Below are 19,617 nucleotides of genomic sequence, written 5' to 3'. Positions count from 1 at the left end.
CTGTCGGAAGAGCCATCTTTCAGATGTGATGATAAACCGCAGCCCCTTCTACCTACTCAGGTGGACGTAAAAGATCCAATGACATTTTTCAAGAAGAACAGGGGAGTTGCCTTGTTTTCTGGCCAACATTTATCCCTCAAACAACACTACCAAAACAAAATATATGGTCATTTACCTTATTGCTGTTTGTGGGACCTTGCTGTGTGCTGCTGGATTGCTTAATTACAAGTGACTACACTTCAAAACTACTTAATTGGCTGTGAAGCACCTTGGGAAGTCCTGAGGTCATGAGAGGCGCTCTATAAATGCAAGTTCTTTCTTTCTTAAAAGTTCTGGTAACCCCTATGTCTGTTAATCTCATTCATCCAAACTCAGACTGATAACCTCTAGATGAAGGGTCCATTCATTAAGTGGACCTGGATTTCCATAGGAGGTATATGCTGCTTCATTTTTGCGTTTGAAGGATGCTGACAGATTTGTGAAATTTGCCTGATACCATTGCCAGACATGCATAGCATTAAAGACAATGCTCCATTCTGTTGCTATTAAGATGCCATTCTCTCCATATTAGCTCTACTGCATACTAGTCTTTTCAAACAGTTCAAGGTCAGCCAAATTGCTTGATGTTCAAGCCTGTTGATGTGTCAGAAGTTGTTCAGAGGAGGGGGCCAAACAGGTCTCCTTCAGGTGGGGATCCCTATTCTACAAGCTAGTGACAGAAGCAGACTTACAATCATACCACAATTAAGATGGTGGAGCGTTGTGACCGCCATTGAAGGGCATGTTGCACCCTTTCACCCAGTGCACCCTCAGGATAATGAATAACGAGTAGAAAATCAATGTGTGCAAACATTTAGATATAAAGGCCTCATGAACAGCTATGTATATGACAATGAAATGCTAAAATTATTGTGCCTATGATAAATTATCCTTCTTTGTTCTCCCTGACCTGTCTGAAACCTTTGACGATTGATCACCTCCAATGTCTCTCCTCCTTTGTCCAGATCCATGGGGCTGCCTTGCTTACCTATCCAGTCAGAGCCAGAATTTCTCCGGCACTGGCTTCTTTTCCCACCCCTGCACCATCCCCCAAGGATCCATCATTGGACCCTCGCTCTTTCTCATCTACATGCTCCCCTTAGCAATGTCACTTGAAGACATCGGGTCAGGTTCCACACATATACTGATGGCACCCAACTGTATCGCTCTGTCCCCTTTTTGACCCCTCCACTTCCTCTACGCTGTCAGAACTACTTGTCCGACATCCAATCTTGGATAAGTCGTAACTTCCCATTGCTAAACATTAGAAAGACTGAAGCCATCATGTTTGTAGCCTGCTGCAAACACCGTACCCTCACACTCAACCTCCCTTCCTACTGTCGCAAGCTGAATCTGATTATTCACACCGTACCCTCACACACCATCTCCCTTCCTACTGTTGCAAGCTGAATCTGATTATTCACAACCTGGGTATCCTATTCAACCCCAAGCTGAGTTTCCAACTTCATATCATCACAAACACTGCCTACTTCCACCTCCGTAACATTGTACACCCGTGCTCCTCTGTCCCTACCTCAGCCTGAAATCGCATGCTTTTTCAGTTTCAGACTTGATTACTCCAATGCTCTCCTCTCCCTGCATTTTCCATCCTTTGTAAACTGCACCTTATCCAAAACTTTCCTGCCCAAATCCCATCCTACATCAAGTCACACTCACCTATATCTGTCCTTACTGACTTACATTGGCTCCCAGTCCCTCAAACCCCAAATCTCATCATTGTGTTTAAATCCACCCATAGATTTGCTCTTTCCCTTCTCTGTAACCTCATCCAGCTCTACAATCCCCCCAAACTCTTTGTTCTTCTGACTCCGGCCTCTTGTGCAACTCCCATCCCTTTGCCCCATCACTGGTGCCCGGGCCCCACTCTCTGGAATTCCCTCTCTAAACTCCTCTGCCTCTCTCTCACTCTACCTCCTCTATCTCACAAGCTTTTGGTCAACTCTCCTAATCATTGGCTTGACATGTGTTTTTCCTTATGCCTCTGCGAAGTGTCTTGGGACATTTTTATGTTATATAAATGTAAGTTGTTGCTGTAATAATATGATCAGGAATCAACACTGTCATTCTTAACCCCACCCAAATTGCAGAACATTCCACCTGCACAGCTGCAAACCTGATTGGTGCAAGTGAGATGGCAATTCCATCAGTCTCATTGGCAGCAATTCTAGCAGAAGATGCTTGAACCATCAAATCATCCAGTTTAGGATAGATATGTAATCTCCACTATCAAAAAGGCTTCTACTATGACAGATGATGTCAAGAAAGAAGTAGCATGTTTCACTGATGTTGATGTTGAGCTGCAGATATTTCCTGCGAGATCCTCATACGAAGGTTTGTATCTTTGAGGCAATGGTGAGGTAGGCGTCTAATTGTATAGCCTGGAAATTATGTAAAAGAATAATCATCTCAAAGTTCTTCAGAAAAAGGACTTTTTCCAAAACCAAACGAAATGTCAGTCAAATCTCTACCCTCCTTTTTCTTTCCGCTTCTCAACCCATATTTTTAGGAATCACAGTCACCATGTTTTCCTGTTAGGATATAATCTTTTTTTATAGCCCCAGCAATTTCATTGTTCAAATGGCCTTGTACCTAAACATCTGTGGTAAGAAGTTACTTTCAGTCATAAGTCTAGCCACTTTTCTCATTAATAGGTAACAGGGAAAGAAATATTCCAGAGTTTATGTAAAGCAGTCTCTTGTAAAACTGAAACTAAAATCTTACACAGTTCTGTTTGTTAATAAACCAGTTTAAAATCAAGATAAGCTTCAGTCCAGTTTTGTGAGAAAGGAGCAGATGTGAATTGAGCCCTAAAAAAATCCATGAACATCAACATGTCTAAGCTCAGGCCACCGGAGAGCTTCAATTTCAACCAGCTGTGGAAGCAGCAGTTCACACATTTCAGGATTGTAACAAAGCTCCGCAAGGAGGATGATGACGTACAGAATAGGTCTCCGTGAATGTGCTCTGTTTCATTCCCCAAAGCTTTCACTGTTTCAGAAGAAAAGATCATGTTTGACCAGCCTCCTTGACTTTTTTGAGGGAATGACATTCTAAGTGGTGATCCCTATAAAAGCTTTCCGTAAAGTTCCATGTTAAAGACTGCTACATAAGCTCAAAGAACGGGCATGCTTGGTAAAACTTAGATATATAAGGATTTGGTTGGGAGAAAAAAAGCAGTTAAGAGGTGCTGGGACACCCACTCTTCTTAATCTGCTTGACTGATCTGGATTCAGAAATGCAAATTAGGCAACTTCACAGTCACTGTGAAACTGAGAAGGATGATAAGTGAATCTGATCATGCAGCCAAGTGACATAAGGACCTAACCAAAATGTGCAAGTGTGCACATTTACTGCAGATGAAATTTAACAAGGTTCAAGGTGTTACACATTAGAAGAAAAAATAAGGGATGTACTTAATGAATGTCGACATATCAAGCTAGCTGGGGAAGAGACTAAAAGAAATCTGAGAGTTACAGTCTCAACATTTAGGATGTAGAGTTATTGCAAAGCATCTATTAGTAAAGAAAAGGGAAAGCTGACCAATATTGCCAAATCAGTACGGTACAAGTCTAAGGCTATCATGCTGAAGCTGTACAATTTGTTATCTAAATGACTACTTTCAGTAAATTAACCAATCTGTTGAGTACATAACAGGCTTCATATTTCTGGCAATCAAGCAATGCTGGTCAGTTATTGAAACAGTAATCTTGAGTGATCACCAGAATGGATTACCACCCATCTCAAAGCCAGGTGCTGACACTGACCAATTCCAATTTCAGCAGAAAAGATCCAATTGGAAACAGTGGGGTTCAACTGGACGAAACATGAAAACAATGTGGCAGTGATGACTGATAGATTGGAATCTCGACAAAAGTTTTAAGAAGATGCAAAACTACAACATTTTCTGCAAAAGAATACTTCAGATATACATAATTTAAAACATTAATTCAGTGTTAAACCTGATTGGAACTTTTACCTACGTGTGCAAACAGTGAGGACTGTCATCAACAATGTGAGGAAAAGGACTAAATTGTGGCTAAGAAATGGTCTTTTATATATAACAGATGTAAGGAGTCGCACAACACCAGGTTATAGTCCAACAGCTTTATTTGAAATCACTTCACCTGACGAAGGAGCAAAGCTCCGAAAGCTTGTGATTTCAAATAAAGCTGTTGGACTATAACCTGGTGTTGTGCGACTCCTTACATTTGTCCACCCCAGTCCATCACCGGCATCTCCACATCATATATAACAGAGAATGGAGAACATCATCTGACCACAGTGATCCAAGGAGAGCATAAACCTCTGAATAAGTCTGCGTCCCAGCTGCTTTTTGCATTAGATGGTACAGATTTGTACTCAAAGATGAACAAATGAGGAAGAAAGCATCTTTAAGTCTACAGTTTCTTTTTTATTTGACCAACGCTGACAATGAAAAATATAAATTTTGTAGATCCATTGATGAGCAAGAACTTGTGGCTTGTGTAGAATATTTTAACTGAATTGTTCAAAGATGGAGTTGATCATAATTTTAATTTTGGAGTGGAGGAGAAGTGAGAAGATAAATTTTGTTATCATTTTATTGAACAACTAGCTACTTCATTGTACAGCTTCTTTTGATATCACTATCTCAAAAGTAGGATTTTAACCAAAATGAATGGCAATTTTAAAGCAACAGATCATTTGCAATATTTACATGAAATAAAGACATAAATGGTCATCCATAATTGTTATTTTTCACAAAAGTACAGAACACTTTTTTGCTTTCTCCTTCTTCCAAAAGTATACCAGAGAAAATGAAAATTGTACAATAGCGCACGTGGAACATTAATAAGTTTGCTTAGCCTTCAGAGTACTCGGTACACGTATGAAAAAATTATAGATGAGCCTGAACTCATTAGAGAAATTCTTCATTTTGTGAACAAGGGTCTTCCATACACAGACACTCGTGAGATAAGCCTCAAATTTAAAAAAAAATTTGCATTCTTTCTCTTTGACCTAACTCTGTGCTTGCATAGCTGATCAATAGATTAAAAATGTTGCATTCTGCTCAAGAGGCACATTACTGCATGCTATAGCACCCTATCCTGATAGAACTAATACTACTTTTGTGAGGATGTATCTAAGAACCAGTAAGCCAAAATAAACAAACATCATGGTATTTAGAAGAAAAAGTGAAATGTCATATGGGCTTGGAAGACCGTACTTTGGAGAAATGCAACATTCCCTTCTCCTTCAAATCAGGTCTTCTGCACACAAGACCAAAATTCCCAGAAGAGTACTACTTAAGAGAAGTTCCAAGACAAATCACAAAAAACTAGTAGTTGCTGTCACTTGTAACACTACATGGACACTAGCAAAAGCATGGTTATGGGTACAGAATTTGGGTCAGGAAAACCATATTGTTGCCTTGTGTTCTGATTGATTCCCCTGTCTCCACAAAGGAGACATACAATGGATGCAAAGGCCAGGAGGATTTGGTGTGCTTTACATTAACAGCCCTGCTTATGTTTTGAGGAGTACATTCTTAGGTAGGTCTGGAAGGACAAAGATAGAAATTCTGCATCAACACAGACCAACAACTACTTTGAGGAGTAATCAAGGGTTGAACTAGAATTAAATCCTTAAAAGTATGTGCGAATGAAATATCATTGATTGGACCTGAAACTCATCAATGCGTCTGGTTGGTATAATGACTAGAAGCAATTAATGTAAGGAATCTTACAACACCAGGTTATAGTCCAACAGTTTTATTTGAAAATCAAAAGCTTGTGATTTTCAAATAAAGCTGTTGGACTATAACCTGGTGTTGTAAGATTCCTTACATTTGTCCACCCCAGTCCATCACCGGCATCTCTACATCATAGAAGCAATTAAGTTTAAGTTACATGTGACTACAGGTTCAAAATAATAGCAAAACACCACTAAATTAAAAATTCATGCCAGAAGGATTGATTTAATTGGTGGCCACAAACGAAGGGTACCTTTTATAAAGCAAAGGATTAGCTTTTCTTGAAATAGCAACAAAACCAACTCAGCAACCATCCATCACTTTGTTACATAAATTGACTTATTTAAAGAAGAATACGAAATTATTGTGGTGACTGTGTTAACAATTGATATTAAACAAGTAAGTCACTGGCAAAAGATGTTTTGGAAGATCCATCCTCTCACTCAGGAAAACAAATTTGCATGCCTAAAACTCCTCCATGAAGAGTTGACTACTAAGGACTTCAGGATTTGAAAACCATTATTTTGTTTTGAACAAACAAAAATGAGGGCAATTTGGATGTTCACACTTGAACTTTTTTTTAAAGCGATTATATTGTCAACAGAAAAAGCCATGTGCTTCCAGTTGATGTCTTGGTGTAAAAAGGAACAGAATATTGTATATCAAGCCCCCATTTCAGGATAGGGTTGATGAAGGTAGTATGGTTAATGTTGTGGAAATAGACTTACAAAAGGCATTTAATAAAATACCACATAATAGACTTGTTAGCAAAATTGAAGGCCAGGGGATTAAAGGGTCACTGACAGCATGGATATGAAATTGCTAAGAGACAGAAAGCAGAGAGTGGTGGTGATCGCTTGTTTTTCAGACTGGAGGGAAGTATACAGTGGGGTTCCCCAGGGGTCAGTATTAGGAACACTACTCTTTTTGATATATATTAATGACCTAGACTTAGATATACAGAGCACAATTTCAAAGTTTGCAGATCGTAGACACGAAACTTGGAAATGTAGTAAACAGTGAGGAGGATAGTAAGAGACTTGAGGAGGATGTAGACAGACTGGTGAAATGGGTAGACACATGGCAGATGAAATTTAATGCAGAGAAGTGTGAAGTGATGCATTTTGGTAAGAAGAATAAGGAGAGGCAATAGAAACTAAATTGTACCATTTTAAAGGGGGTCAAGGAAAATAGAGACCTGGGGGTGTACATACACAAAGCCTTGAAGGTGGCAGGACAAGTTGCAAAGGCTGTTAAAAAAGCAAACAAGATCCTTGGCTTTATAAACAAAGGCATAGAGTACAAAAGCAAGGAAGTTCTGGTGAACTTTTATAATCACTGGTTAGGCCCCAGCTAGAATATCGTATCCAATTCTGGGCATCACACTTTAAGGCCTTGACATCCTTCCTAGAGAGGGTGCAGAGGAGATTTACTAGAATGGTACCAGGGATGCACGACTTCAGTTATGTGGAGAGACCAGAGAAGCTGGGATTGTTCTGCTCTAAAGAGGTATTCAAAATCATGAAGGGGTTTTGATAGAGTAAATAAGGAGTAACTGTTTCCCGTGGCAGAAGAGTTGGTGACCAGAGGACATAGATTTAAGGTAATTGGCAAAAGAACCAGAGGAGAAATTTTTTTACGTAGCGAATTGTTATGATCTGGAATGCACTGCCTGAAAGGGTGGTGGAAGCAGATTCAATAATAATTTCAAAAGGGAATTGGATAAATATTTGAAGGGGAAAAATTTGCAGGGCTTCAGGGAAAGGGCAGGGGAATGGGACTAATTGGATAGCTCTTTCAAAGAGTTGGCATAGGCACGATGGGCTGAATGGCCTCCGTCTGTGCTGTAAACACAAAAAGCAGGACAAATCCAATCCAGCCAATTACCGCCCCATCAGTCTACTCTCAATCATCAGCAAAGTGATGGAAGGTGTCGTCGACAGTGCTATCAAGTGGCACTTACTCACCAATAACCTGCTCACGTTGCTCAGTTTGGGTTCCGCCAGAACCACTCAGCTCTAGACCTCATTACAGCCTTGGTCCAAACATGGACAAAAGAACTGAATTCCAGAGGTGAGGTGAGAGTAACTGCACTTAACCGAGTGTGGCACCAAGAAGCCCGAGTAAAATTGAAGTCAATGGGAATCAGGGGGAAAACTCTCCACTGGCTGGAGTCATACCTGGCACAAAGGAAGATGGTAGTGGTTGTTGGAGACCAATCATCTCAGCCCCAGGACATTGCTGCAGGAGTTCCTCAGGGCAGTGTCCTAGGCCCCACCATCTTCAGCTGCTTCATCAATGACCTTCCCTCCATCATAAGGTCAGAAATGGGGATGTTCGCTGATGATTGCACAGTGTTCAGTTCCATTCGCCGCCCCTCAGATAATGAAGCTGTCCGTGCCCGCATGCAGCAAGACCTGGACAACATCCAGGCTTGGGCTGATAAGTGGCAAGTAACATTCGCGCCAGACAAGTGCCAGGCAATGATCATCTCCAACAAAAGAGAGAGTCTAACCACCTCCCCTTGACATTCAACGGCATTAACATCGCCGAAGCCCCCACCATCAACATCCTGGGGGTCACCATTGACCAGAAACTTAGCTAGACCAGCCACAAAAATACTGTGGCGACAAGAGCAGGTCAGAGGCTGGGTATTCTGCGACGAGTGACTCACCTCCTGACACCCCAGAGCCTTTCCACCATCTACAAGGCACAAGTCAGGAGTGTGATGGAATACTCTGCACTTACCTGGATGAGTGCAGCTCCAACAACACTCAAGAAGCTCAACACCATCCAGGACAAAGCAGCCCACTTCATTGGCACCCCATCCACCACCCTGAACATCCACTCTCTTCACCACCAGCGCACCACGGCTGCAGTGTGCACCATCCACAGGACGCACTGCAGCAACTCGCCAAGGCTTCTTCGACAGCACCTCCCAATCTCGCGACCTCTACCACCTAGAAGGACAAGGGCAGCAGGTACATGGGAACAACACCACCTGCACGTTCCTCTCCAAGGCACACACCATACCGATTTGGAAATATATCGGCATTCCTTCATCATCGCTGGGTCAAAATCCTGGAACTCCCTACCTAACAGCACTGCGGGAGCACCTTCACCTCACTGACTGGAGCGGTTCAAGAACAAGGCGACGGCTCACTACCACGGCTAATCCCGGGGATGACGGGGTGGACATATGAAGAGAGGTTGAGTAGATTGGGACTCTACTCATCGGAGTTCAGAAGAATGAGAGGCGATCTTATTGAAACATATAAGATTGTGAAGGGGCTTGATCGGGTGGATGCGGTAAGGATGTTCCCAAGGATGGGTGAAACTAGAACTAGGGGGCATAATCTTAGAATAAGGGGCTGCTCTATCAAAACTGAGATGAGGAGAAACTTCTTCACTCAGAGGATAGTAGGTCTGTGGAATTTGCTGCCCCAGGAAGCTGTGGAAGCCAAATCATTAAATAAATTTAAAACAGAAATAGACAGTTTCCTAGAAGTAAAGGGAATTAGGGGTTACGGGGAGCGGGCAGGAAATTGGACATGAATTTAAATTTGAGGTTAGGATCAGATCAGCCATGATCTTATTGAATGGCGGAGCAGGCTTGAGGGGCCGATTGTCCTACTCCTGCTCCTATTTCTTATGTTCTTATGTTCACCTTCTCAAGGGCCATTAGGGATGGGCAATAAATGCTGGCCTTGCCAGCGACGCCCACATCCCATGAACGAATAAAAAAAATCATTCTATGATTCTAAGTGTCTAAGTGATTGCCTTTCTATGCTAAATGAATGACTGAATATAATTAAGATGGGGCAATTAAGCAGTTCCATTGCAAATTTGAAAAGAGCCGTTATTCTTTTCCAGTTGGTGTGCTATCCATTGAAAAAAGAACATTCAAAGTTTGAATGTTTTTTTAGACACTAAAGAACTCCAACGAGTTAATGTAATGTTTTCATTTTTGGCTGATTGTCAATGCAGAATCATTCCTCATTCTCCAAGGGGACCATTGAAATAAAGCCAATTCTTGACAAAACACTGACAGGATGTAGCCATGATTTCAGGTAGTTCTGAATCCTTTGCCAATATTATAAGAACTTAAGAAAGCATGGAACAGAAAGTTGTTCGGCCCATAACATTTACTCCTCCTACAAATCATCTCACATTATCACGAACCCTGATCTACTTATTTAATCTCCCAAGGGAAATTTCTGCACAAATACTTTCACAAAACTAAACTCCAAATTATTAAATCATCCCAATATTCCCACTGTTCAGCCCTGGCTTGCTGCCCTCCACAGCCTACATTTGTCCCTCCCAGTGGCCGCATCAACCATGAACCAGCATGTCTTTTGGAACATTTGACCTCAATTTATATTAACTCCAATAACAGCCAATTATCTTGTAAAGCATGGTCTATGTTTATTCATAAAAATAATAGGCTTTCATTATGGATGCTAGCAAAACAGCTGGACAACATGGGAGGTTTCAGGAAGAAACATTTTAAACCTCATAAGGTAGATGCTACTCATAGGCCTAGAATGCAAATGAACAGGTGTAAATTAAGGCACTCTTTGATAGCATGGCAGAGTCCAGAACAAGAGGGCATAACCTTAAAATTAGAATTAGGCCTTTCAGGGGTGATGTCAGGAAGCACTTCTTCACACAAAGGGTAGTGGAAATCTGGAACTCTCTTCCCCAAGAAGCTGTTGAGGATTAAAAATTTTCAAAACTGAGATTTTTGTTAGGTATGGGTATTAAGGGATATGGAACCAAGGCGGATTAAATGGAGTTGGGATACAGGACAGCCATGATCTAATTGAATAGTGGAACTCAAGGGGCTGAATGGCCTACTCCTGTTTGTGTTCCTAAAATGTTTTCTTTTAGGTCCTCTAGTGATGAACCCGAGGATCCAATTGAGAGGGTGACAGCAATGTATTGTCCATACCCAGTAGGTGAGGTGACAACCAATGTAAATGTTATTAATAACCACGGACAATGATTAATCCAGAAGCAAGCAGCTAGCATGAATACATATGATAAACTGTTATTGTGCATTTCTGACTTATTGAATCTCCATGATCATGCCCAAGAGTCATATTCAATTTGTACTTGAAGGTGGGTTCATTCAAAGATCACAAGACAAGAATGATTCAAGAACCACATCTCAGACCTGGCAAGTTATTTGCTGTAAGGACTTTGATATCATTTGATATAACATTATCTGGATAAGGCTTTGAGTTTCCAAACTCAGTAGTAAACCTTTTCAAACATAATGATATTGTTTCCAATAATCAAACTCTGAGTTGATAGCTTTCCAGTTCATTTGTAGCATTGACACAGGGAGATTGCTACATATACTTTGACCACCCCTCGGTGTCCCTGTCAGAGTACTCATACATCTGATCTTGAACAAAGTCCTTATATTTCCAAAGAATGGCACTTAAGGCACTTTCAAAGAAAGTGTATTAATGTCTGGACCAAGTAGACAAATATTTTGGATTTCCAAAATGGAAATCATCTCTGTGGAAAAAACAAAAGAGACTGGAAGTCCCGCACTGCATAATCTAAAAGCCAATACTGAAATCAAAGACAAAGCACCAATATCCCCACGCTGTACGTTGCTTAGTACTGAAATTCAGTTGTCACAACAGCTTCTTTTCTACAAGAAGATTCTCCTTACACTGGAAAGGAACATCTATGGAAATACTTAAAATCTTCTCTCAAAAGAAACACTGCAGTTTGATATGCTGATCAAATAATTTGGCCACCTTAAACTGTATTTAAAAGAGACATTTTCCTAATTCCCTCTCTAGTTGGAAAGCATTTGAGACAATTGTCTCTATTTGTATGTTCAACTGATTTGATCTAAGGAAAGAGGAAATGGGAATACACGGCATATTTAGAACCTTGAAGTTTATTCGTTCAATGCTGGTTAATGGAAAATGTCAAATATTCTTCACTGGATCATCCCCTACTTCAATGACAAAAAATATAAACCACTCACTCATCAGTTTAAATTTGAAGACACTAAGAAAATTAGAACCATCATTTGATGCCAGAGGAACAAAGACCTATGGCCAAATGCTTCAAGGATTAAAAAAGGGTGGGAAAAAAATGTCCATTTAAACCTAATAGGTGTTCCTCATCAATTCCATGTTCCAGATCTGAAGAGTAGTGGGCTGACTCACAGGCATACTACTCATTATTTGCATCAGACATAGTTGCCATTCCAGCATAAACCACTGGATTTAAGTCTGTGGGGAATGTGCCTGAGGGCAAAGCTCAATATCTGACTGTACAGACAACAGGTAGATAGTCTTCAAGAGTCTTATGAGTAGGAGTTGGCTTTTGTGCTCTGAGCTTAAACTTGGCTGATAGCCAAGATGGATCACAATGTCTAGGCATACTGCTGTTGAAATAAATGTGTGACAAACCTCTACCCAGATGCTGAGAGCTATTAGGGAAAGGTAAAAAATAATTTCTCTGAAGACACATGATGAGCGAGGTCAGCTGCAGAGTATCCATACCTGTGAACAATAGCAGCTTCCTTTCACCTTGGTGATTTCATGTAATGAAAGTTACACTTCTTTAATTTTTTTCACATCTTCTGTAAAGAGAATTCTTGCCCAAGTGTTGGGAATAAAACCACAGTACTGGGAAAATCAGGCTGTCTTACTGATTCAAATGAAAGAAGTGCAGCCAACTCAAACAGCACATAAGGAACATGATAAACATTCAGACATAAATCTGTACCAAAAATTTGGAACAGTATCAACTATAAATGGAACAGAGTCCCACTCTAAATTAAATAAGATTGAGAATATTTTATACCTGTGAAGAGAATAAAAAAAGACATAGGAAAAGAAAATTAAAAGAGAAAATGCTGGAGAAGCTCAGCAAGTCAGGCAGCATCTGTGGAGAAAGACCTTTCAGGTCTAAGACCTTTCGTCAGAACTGGAAGATGTTAAAAGAGTTAAAGTTTTTGAGCAAGTACAAAGCCAGGGAAAGGGGGGAGGGGAGGGGAGGAAAGAACAAAAGGGAAGGTCTGTGATAGGGTAGAGGGCACGAGTGATTAAATGACAAAAGGGATGATGGTGCAAGGCAAGGAAGGTGGTAATAGGACGGGTTAAGAAACAAAAGATTGATCCGGAGTAGCTGTAAATGGCAGCAGAACCATTACCAGCACTAGCTGACCGAAAAAATGGGAGCAGTGGTTATGATCTGAAGTTCTTGAAATCACTTTACAACCTTCCGGACTCAACACTGATCTCAATAACTTCAGATCATAACCATTTTTTCGGTCAGCGAGTGCTGGTAATGGTTCTGCTGCTGCCATTTACATCTACTCCCGATCAATCTTTTGTTTCTTAACCCATCCCATTACCACGTTCCTTGCCTTGCTCCATCATCCCTTTTGTCATTTAATCACTCGTGCCCTCCACCCTATCACAGACCTTTCCCTTTGTTCTTTCCTCGCTTCCCCTCCCCCCTTTCCCTGGCTCTGTACTTGTTCAAAAACTTTAACTCTTTTAACATCTTTCAGTTCTGACGAAAGGTCTTCGACCTGAAACGTTAACTCTATGGGCTCGATTTTCACACCCCCGAGCAGGTGCGTTCGTAGCTGGGGGGCTCCGAAAATCGGGGACTCCCGGGGCGGGTCCGGATCCTGGCTCCAACCCGCCCACTTCCGGGTTCCCCAGCGACGCGCTGACATGCGCGTGCAGCCCCCGCATGTGGGACTCCCGCCGGCAATTAAAGCTAGTGGGGTGCCACTTAAAGTAATTAACCAGCTACTTCAGGTCGTTTACAGACCTGATTGACCTGATATTTTAGGAGGGGTGGGATTTTCAAGTCAACTGGGACTGTTTCCCGTACTGGGGGAAACAGTCCTAGTTGAAATGGACGTGCTGCAGCCACCAGTCTGTGGCAGCTGCAAAGGTCCATTTGACAGGGGTTGGGGGGGGGAGGGGGTGGAAAAGAGACCCTCACTCATTGCAGGAGGCCACTCTGTCACTTTGGACAAAGTTTGGCCTCCACCACCCTCCTCCTGACAATAAAATTCACCAACTTGCACACTTACCCCGGTGTCCAGACACATTTACCTACCTTGTGGACCCCCTCAAATGTACATCTTCCGGATGGGGGCCGCTGTAGCTGCAGTCATGACCTCCTCGGAGGACGAACAGCATCACCAGCCTCGCTGGCCACGCCGTCCACCTCTGACATGTGGAGCTCCACAACACAGTGCTGTGACACATCCACCTGCACAGCAGGAGGGAGGGCAACGGCAGAGAGAGATGCTTCGCAGAAGGCACTACCCTCGCCACAGGGTCTACAGACCGAGGCTCAGCTTCCTGGACCTCTCTGAGCAGCAGTGCACATGGAGGCTCAGAGTCACTCGACGTGTAGTCATGGACATCTGCAGCCTCCTTCCTGCTGAGCTACTCCCGGCTGACCCGAGCACCATCTTCTTACCTGTCGCTGTCAAAGTCACCATTGCCCTCAACAACTTCTCCTTCACATCCTTCCAGGGTGCCACCGGGGACTTCACCAACGTCTCTCAGTCGTCTGCACAAAAGAGCCCTACAAATACACCTATACCCACTCTGCAGTGACACAATGGGTGGCATCAGTTCTGGGTCTTCATAGTGATCCTCAGGAAAGGGCATTATTGCACAAACCAGACAAGATTCGCAAAGACGTGGCAGTAGTGGTGACAATATATGTTATGTGAGTTGATCAGAAATTAAATATAAGTAAAAACCATGACAAACCCTCAAACATCCTTGTGCATCCCCTTCATGCTCACGACATGTTTGCCTTATGCTTCCTACTGCACATATGTGATGCATGCCCTGTGGCTGGTTGGGTGAGGTTGACCGTGAAAGAGATGCATGAAAGGGTGAGTATGAGATAGAGCCATGAGACTGTATGAGGATTGGGTTAAGTGGTAGTGGTGGGATGAGTACTGGCGAGGTGAGTAAGTGCAGGTAAGATGAGGATGAGCTTTGAGTGGGTGTGAGGAGTGACGTGATAGAGTAGTGTTGGCAGTGCAGAAGGAGATATGGGGTGGGGGCGGTGATGTGGCAGACGGAGTGTAGGGGAATGAGTAAGTGTACTCACTTTGGCTGACCTACTTAGGTTATTGAAGCGCCTCCTGCACTGTATGCAGGTGCGCGTTATGTTGGTGGTGCTGGTGACCTCCTCTGCCATCTCGAGCCGGGCCTTCTTGGTGGCAGAGGCAGGCCACTTCCTCCTGCCTGCCAGGGGTAGGATCTCTGTCCTCCCCCTCCTCCTCACCCCATCCAATAAGACCTGGAGTGAGGCATCATTAAACCTGGGAGTAGCCTTCCCCCTGGGCTGCTCCCTGCTATAATTTTGCCTATTTTCTGCAGCGTCAGTCAGTGGAGGACTGCCCATTTAAATAGGGCTCCTCCAGCTGACAGCCTATGCTGCGCATGCGCAGTCCGCCCGCTGCGCAACTTTCCAGCGCGAAACCCGGAAGCTAAGGTAAGTACCTTCAATCAAGCTGCAATCGCGTGCGGAGCACCCCAATTTCACTGGGCGCGTTACCCACGCGCCCAGTCGACCCCCCGCTGCCAACCCGCCGCCCTCCTAATATCGGGCCCTATTTCTTTCTCCACAGATGCTGCCTCACTTGCTGAGCTTCTCCAGCATTTTCTGTTTTTTGCTTTTGATTTAGGAAAAGAAAACGTTTCCCTACTCCACTTGGAGGCAATTTTATTAACAATGCAGCAATGTTGAAATAGTCAGAGTGATATGGTTTGACCAGACATAATGAAGCAGTAGAAATAAAAAAGATGCTTCAGTGGCAGGAATTGTAGAGGGAGGGTGGCTACTGTCTGAGGAAGTGGTTCAAATGCAGATTTTTAATGCTGTGTTTAGATTTAATCTATGTGTCCCTGTGGATGACCAAACAGGAATTACTGTTAATGAATATTTCTTACTCCTATAGTTTTCCTTTCTACATTATATTAAAATATGAGAATGAGATCTCAATATCAGCCCTAATATCTATACAATGTCTTATAAAGTCCAGACTCTTTAGTCTTACCTTAAAGATCACTGAATCCCAGGCTAAAATGAGCCCAAGGCTCTAAAGTAGAACTACCAGAAGTGAGCAGTGGCTTTTCCCTCCCTTCCCTCCCCCCCACCCAAAACAGCAGCATTGAAGTTGGCGAAAAATGCTCAAAAAATACTTGCATGTTTTTTCTCCTCAACTTGAGTCGGGTCAGTAAATTCTTGACGGCTGGGTTTGAATTCGATACTGATTAGCAGAATATCATTGACAAATCATTTGCAAGATAGTATTTCAATGGTAAATTGTTTCTATTGTGCTCCCAACCTTCATTTTGCATAATAGCTCCATTTACTTTCTCTCACCTCCAAGTTTTCCCAAGCTTCTCCTAGACAGTTCATATTGCAATTGCAGTGCAAGATTCAACCTGCTGGTTCCCCACAGCAGAGCTTCATAAATTTTCAGATAGGCTCCACCATAGAGAATGAGCAGAATCACACAATGTTAACTGTTTGGAAAGCACCTTAAGAGCTGCCTAGCTGAAAGAATAAGGGGAAAGATTTAATTTCCTAATTTGTTCCTTGTACAAAGTTCAACAAAACACTGTAATTTTTTAAGTGATTGTCATTAGAATTTGCACTCTTTCTTCACATGTTATTATGTGAATTTTGTTCTTACATTTGCTATGTATGACAAAAGAAATAATTTCATCCCTTGGTAAATAACCAAACATTGATCACGACAGTATCTGTAAGTGAGGGCATGTCTGGTGGCGCAGGAACTATTAACAATTACTTGGTTTGCTCGGTATGTTACATCATTATGACTATCTGGATGGGGGGAAAACAATCACTTGGCATCTCTGGTTGTAAGGTAGCAAGTTTGGGACTTGTGGAAGAGAGCTTAATACAGCTGAGGGTCTCTGTACTGAAAATTATCTGTATTAGCATGATAGATTTTCTGTCAAACTCTGCTGACTAGCCAATGAATATTATGCCACTGAGTTCAAGAATGATGTTCCATTTATGACAGGCACAGTAGTCATTTGTAAAAGAGATAATTCCATACTTTTCTCAGCATTCTTACAAGTGAATATTTATATCCTAGGCAGTAAAATGACTCCATGGTACCAGAAGATGACTCAGTCTTTTGATGAGTCTAGAATGCTGAGCTAGATATTCTGTTACTATGATACATACCTACTGTGCTTCTCATTGCTGTAGTCATGAACATTGAGCCTAAATTTCTCTTCCCTTTACCAGCATCTCCAAATGGATTCTCTGGGATGATATGCCATATCCAAGAACTGGCAATAAAATTCCAGTGCTGGTTATATGACCTTTTGTGTTGACATTCTTAATTCTGAGTGTTTCAAGATAAGCATTCAAGGCAGTGGAACCTGCTGTCTCAAGTTTTATTTTTGTTAGAACCTCTTTAACCTCAGAGGTGGCAGACACCTGAACATAAATGTATTCCTCATGAAGATGCTACTTGGGGAGTTTCTAATGGTTGTATCGAGAAAAGTATTACATTTATCCATACAAACAAGTAAAAGTTGTTGAAAGATAGTTGAAAGATAGTTGAACACGCAATAAGCAGCACAATATATTTCAACTACTATCAGCAAGGCTGAAGAGAAATAACGGTCAATGGCTTTTATGCAGCACTTATATAGAATTGGCACTGACTGCAGAAGACACGAAAAAGCATGCAAGATTTTCCAATCTTCACATGTGCAGACCTTACCCCTTGAGGGTCTGTGTGTGGAAGACCTGAACTGAAGGAGAAACATAGATCTGGTTATATTTGCTCTGCATAACATTTAATTCATTTTTAAAAAACAATACAAATGAAGAAATACATACACAATAATTCACTATTTCTGAACAAATGGATGTTCTTTCATTATCAACATAGTGCAGGCATTTCATGAGTAACAAACACTCATCTTTTCTGGATGAAATATTTGTCATTCAAGTGAATTGTTGCTCAACTTTGTGAAAACAGCATACATTCTCAGAAAAATATATTACTGAAACATGAGAAGGCCACTTGAAAAACAGAATTTGGCACAAACAAAACTTTAAGTCAAAAAACTTTGTTTTCAAAATGTAACATCTCTTTTGTCACACCTACAAAATGTTTTCTGTAGAAATATTATGCTAATTAAAAAGCCAAATACAGAACCATAGAGCATTTCTTATATTTTTAATTTTAGCACAGAAATAATGTTCATCTGCCACATGGGCAACACACACGATAGAACAATTTTATAGATGAGTTTACAATTATTGTAATCCTAATTTTAAATTGAAACTGCCAAGATATTTTTCAAAATACCAATAACAGTTTGACAATCTTCACCAAAACTGCAGCACAAGCTGAAAATAAATTCAGTATTACCACTGATCTAGCATGTTTCTAGTTCACGGACAATGTTTTGTATATTAACCAACTGGCAGGCAGTTTAGGCAGAAGTAATTTGAACACTACAAATCAGCAAATTAAGTAATCTATCACTTACAGTTTAAATAATCTGGGATCAAAGAATCGCTTTCCAATATTTGAGCAGAGAGGAATTTATAAACGTCAGAATGTTCCACCTCTGGCAGAAAATTCAATAAATTTTGATCCAGAAGATCAGACTATGAAGAGAAAATAAGGCACAATTAGAAAATCTACACAATGTCAAAATTCAAATCCCTTGAAAACACACTTTCATTTCTAGAAATTACTACTGTGTACTCCAAATATTTTCTTTATTAAGCAAACTAAATACATAGTTTTTACCATTTTGTAGCAATAATTAAAATACACATTATTTTAACCAATGCATTATTAAACTGCACCAGGAGAATCAAAATTTAATAAATGCATTGTGCTTGCTATTTACCAATTGACTTGAAAACATACTTACTGGTAAATGTTCAAGTAAGGGAGTCACATTTTCTGATACATGTATTATGCTTCCATCAGTTGTTACTGCTATAAAAAATCCATCCAATGCCTGCAACAAAGGATTAGGAGATTAGAACTCAAATGAACACACACATTCTTAAAGTAGAACAGGAAATAGTTTCACACCATTTGGGCTTTGTAGTTGCTGCAATACCACTTTACAAAATAAAACTTTTACTTAATTATTAGTGTTGTTAATATCAGCTCCTCACATAAAAATATAATCAGCAATTAGATGCTAGTAAGCAGAGCTCTCCCACGTATGCAAACATGCAAGTGCAGAGCACTGCAGGAGCCAGCAGTGTGGCTTTCGTCTGCCTGCCAAGCGTACCTCTATACAGGAAGTTATCTTTTCAGCAAGTAGCATTTTTTTCAATTGAAACTCAATTCTAAATGCAAAATATAAAACTGCAGTAAGTAACCACAATAAATCATTTAAATAATCAGAACTATATATACATAACTGAACTTTTCTTAAAGTGACAAAATAATGTTGGCTAGAAAATGGATAATTCCACTTCCATCTTCATTGCACATATTTATGATTCTAGGCTATTTTGCACTGGCACATGTTTAGTTTCAAAAATTGGATCTATGATTCTGCCACCGAGATAAGGAAGCTATTTTAGTAAAGTAAACTTGGGAAGCCATACACAGACACTGTTCTGTGACCCAAACTAAACAAGCACTAATGTAAAAGCTCCTTCTGATGAAGAAATACTCTCAAGAAGAGTAAGGATAACAGATGATATTAAGACTGTTGTTAAGTCCAAATGCCTTGGATCCAATTGCCCTGTTAGAGTCCCCTAACTATTAGAGG

At 41.1% G+C, this 19,617-nt stretch overlaps 1 protein-coding gene across 11 annotated transcripts in view; it reads right to left on the bottom strand.

Annotated features, from left to right (window-relative positions):
• Window positions 1-19,617, bottom strand: part of clocka (clock circadian regulator a) — a 168,527-nt gene that overhangs the window by 68,675 nt on the left and 80,235 nt on the right. For 9 of the 11 annotated variants that reach the window (XM_067987247.1, XM_067987288.1, XM_067987266.1 and 6 more), the window contains 2 exons: window positions 18,757-18,846; window positions 18,364-18,484 (listed from right to left, as the gene is read on the bottom strand). In XM_067987247.1, the coding sequence (XP_067843348.1) occupies window positions 18,364-18,484; window positions 18,757-18,846 (211 nt within the window). Of the gene's footprint in view, window positions 1-18,363; window positions 18,485-18,756; window positions 18,847-19,128; window positions 19,187-19,617 lie in introns of all 11 variants that reach the window. The other 2 variants (XM_067987315.1, XM_067987324.1) reach the window with 1 other exon arrangement.

The sequence above is a fragment of the Heptranchias perlo genome, chromosome 1 (genome assembly GCF_035084215.1).
Source record: "Heptranchias perlo isolate sHepPer1 chromosome 1, sHepPer1.hap1, whole genome shotgun sequence".
Taxonomy (NCBI): Eukaryota; Metazoa; Chordata; class Chondrichthyes; order Hexanchiformes; family Hexanchidae; genus Heptranchias; species Heptranchias perlo.
This window is presented reverse-complemented; position numbering and strand designations above follow the sequence as displayed.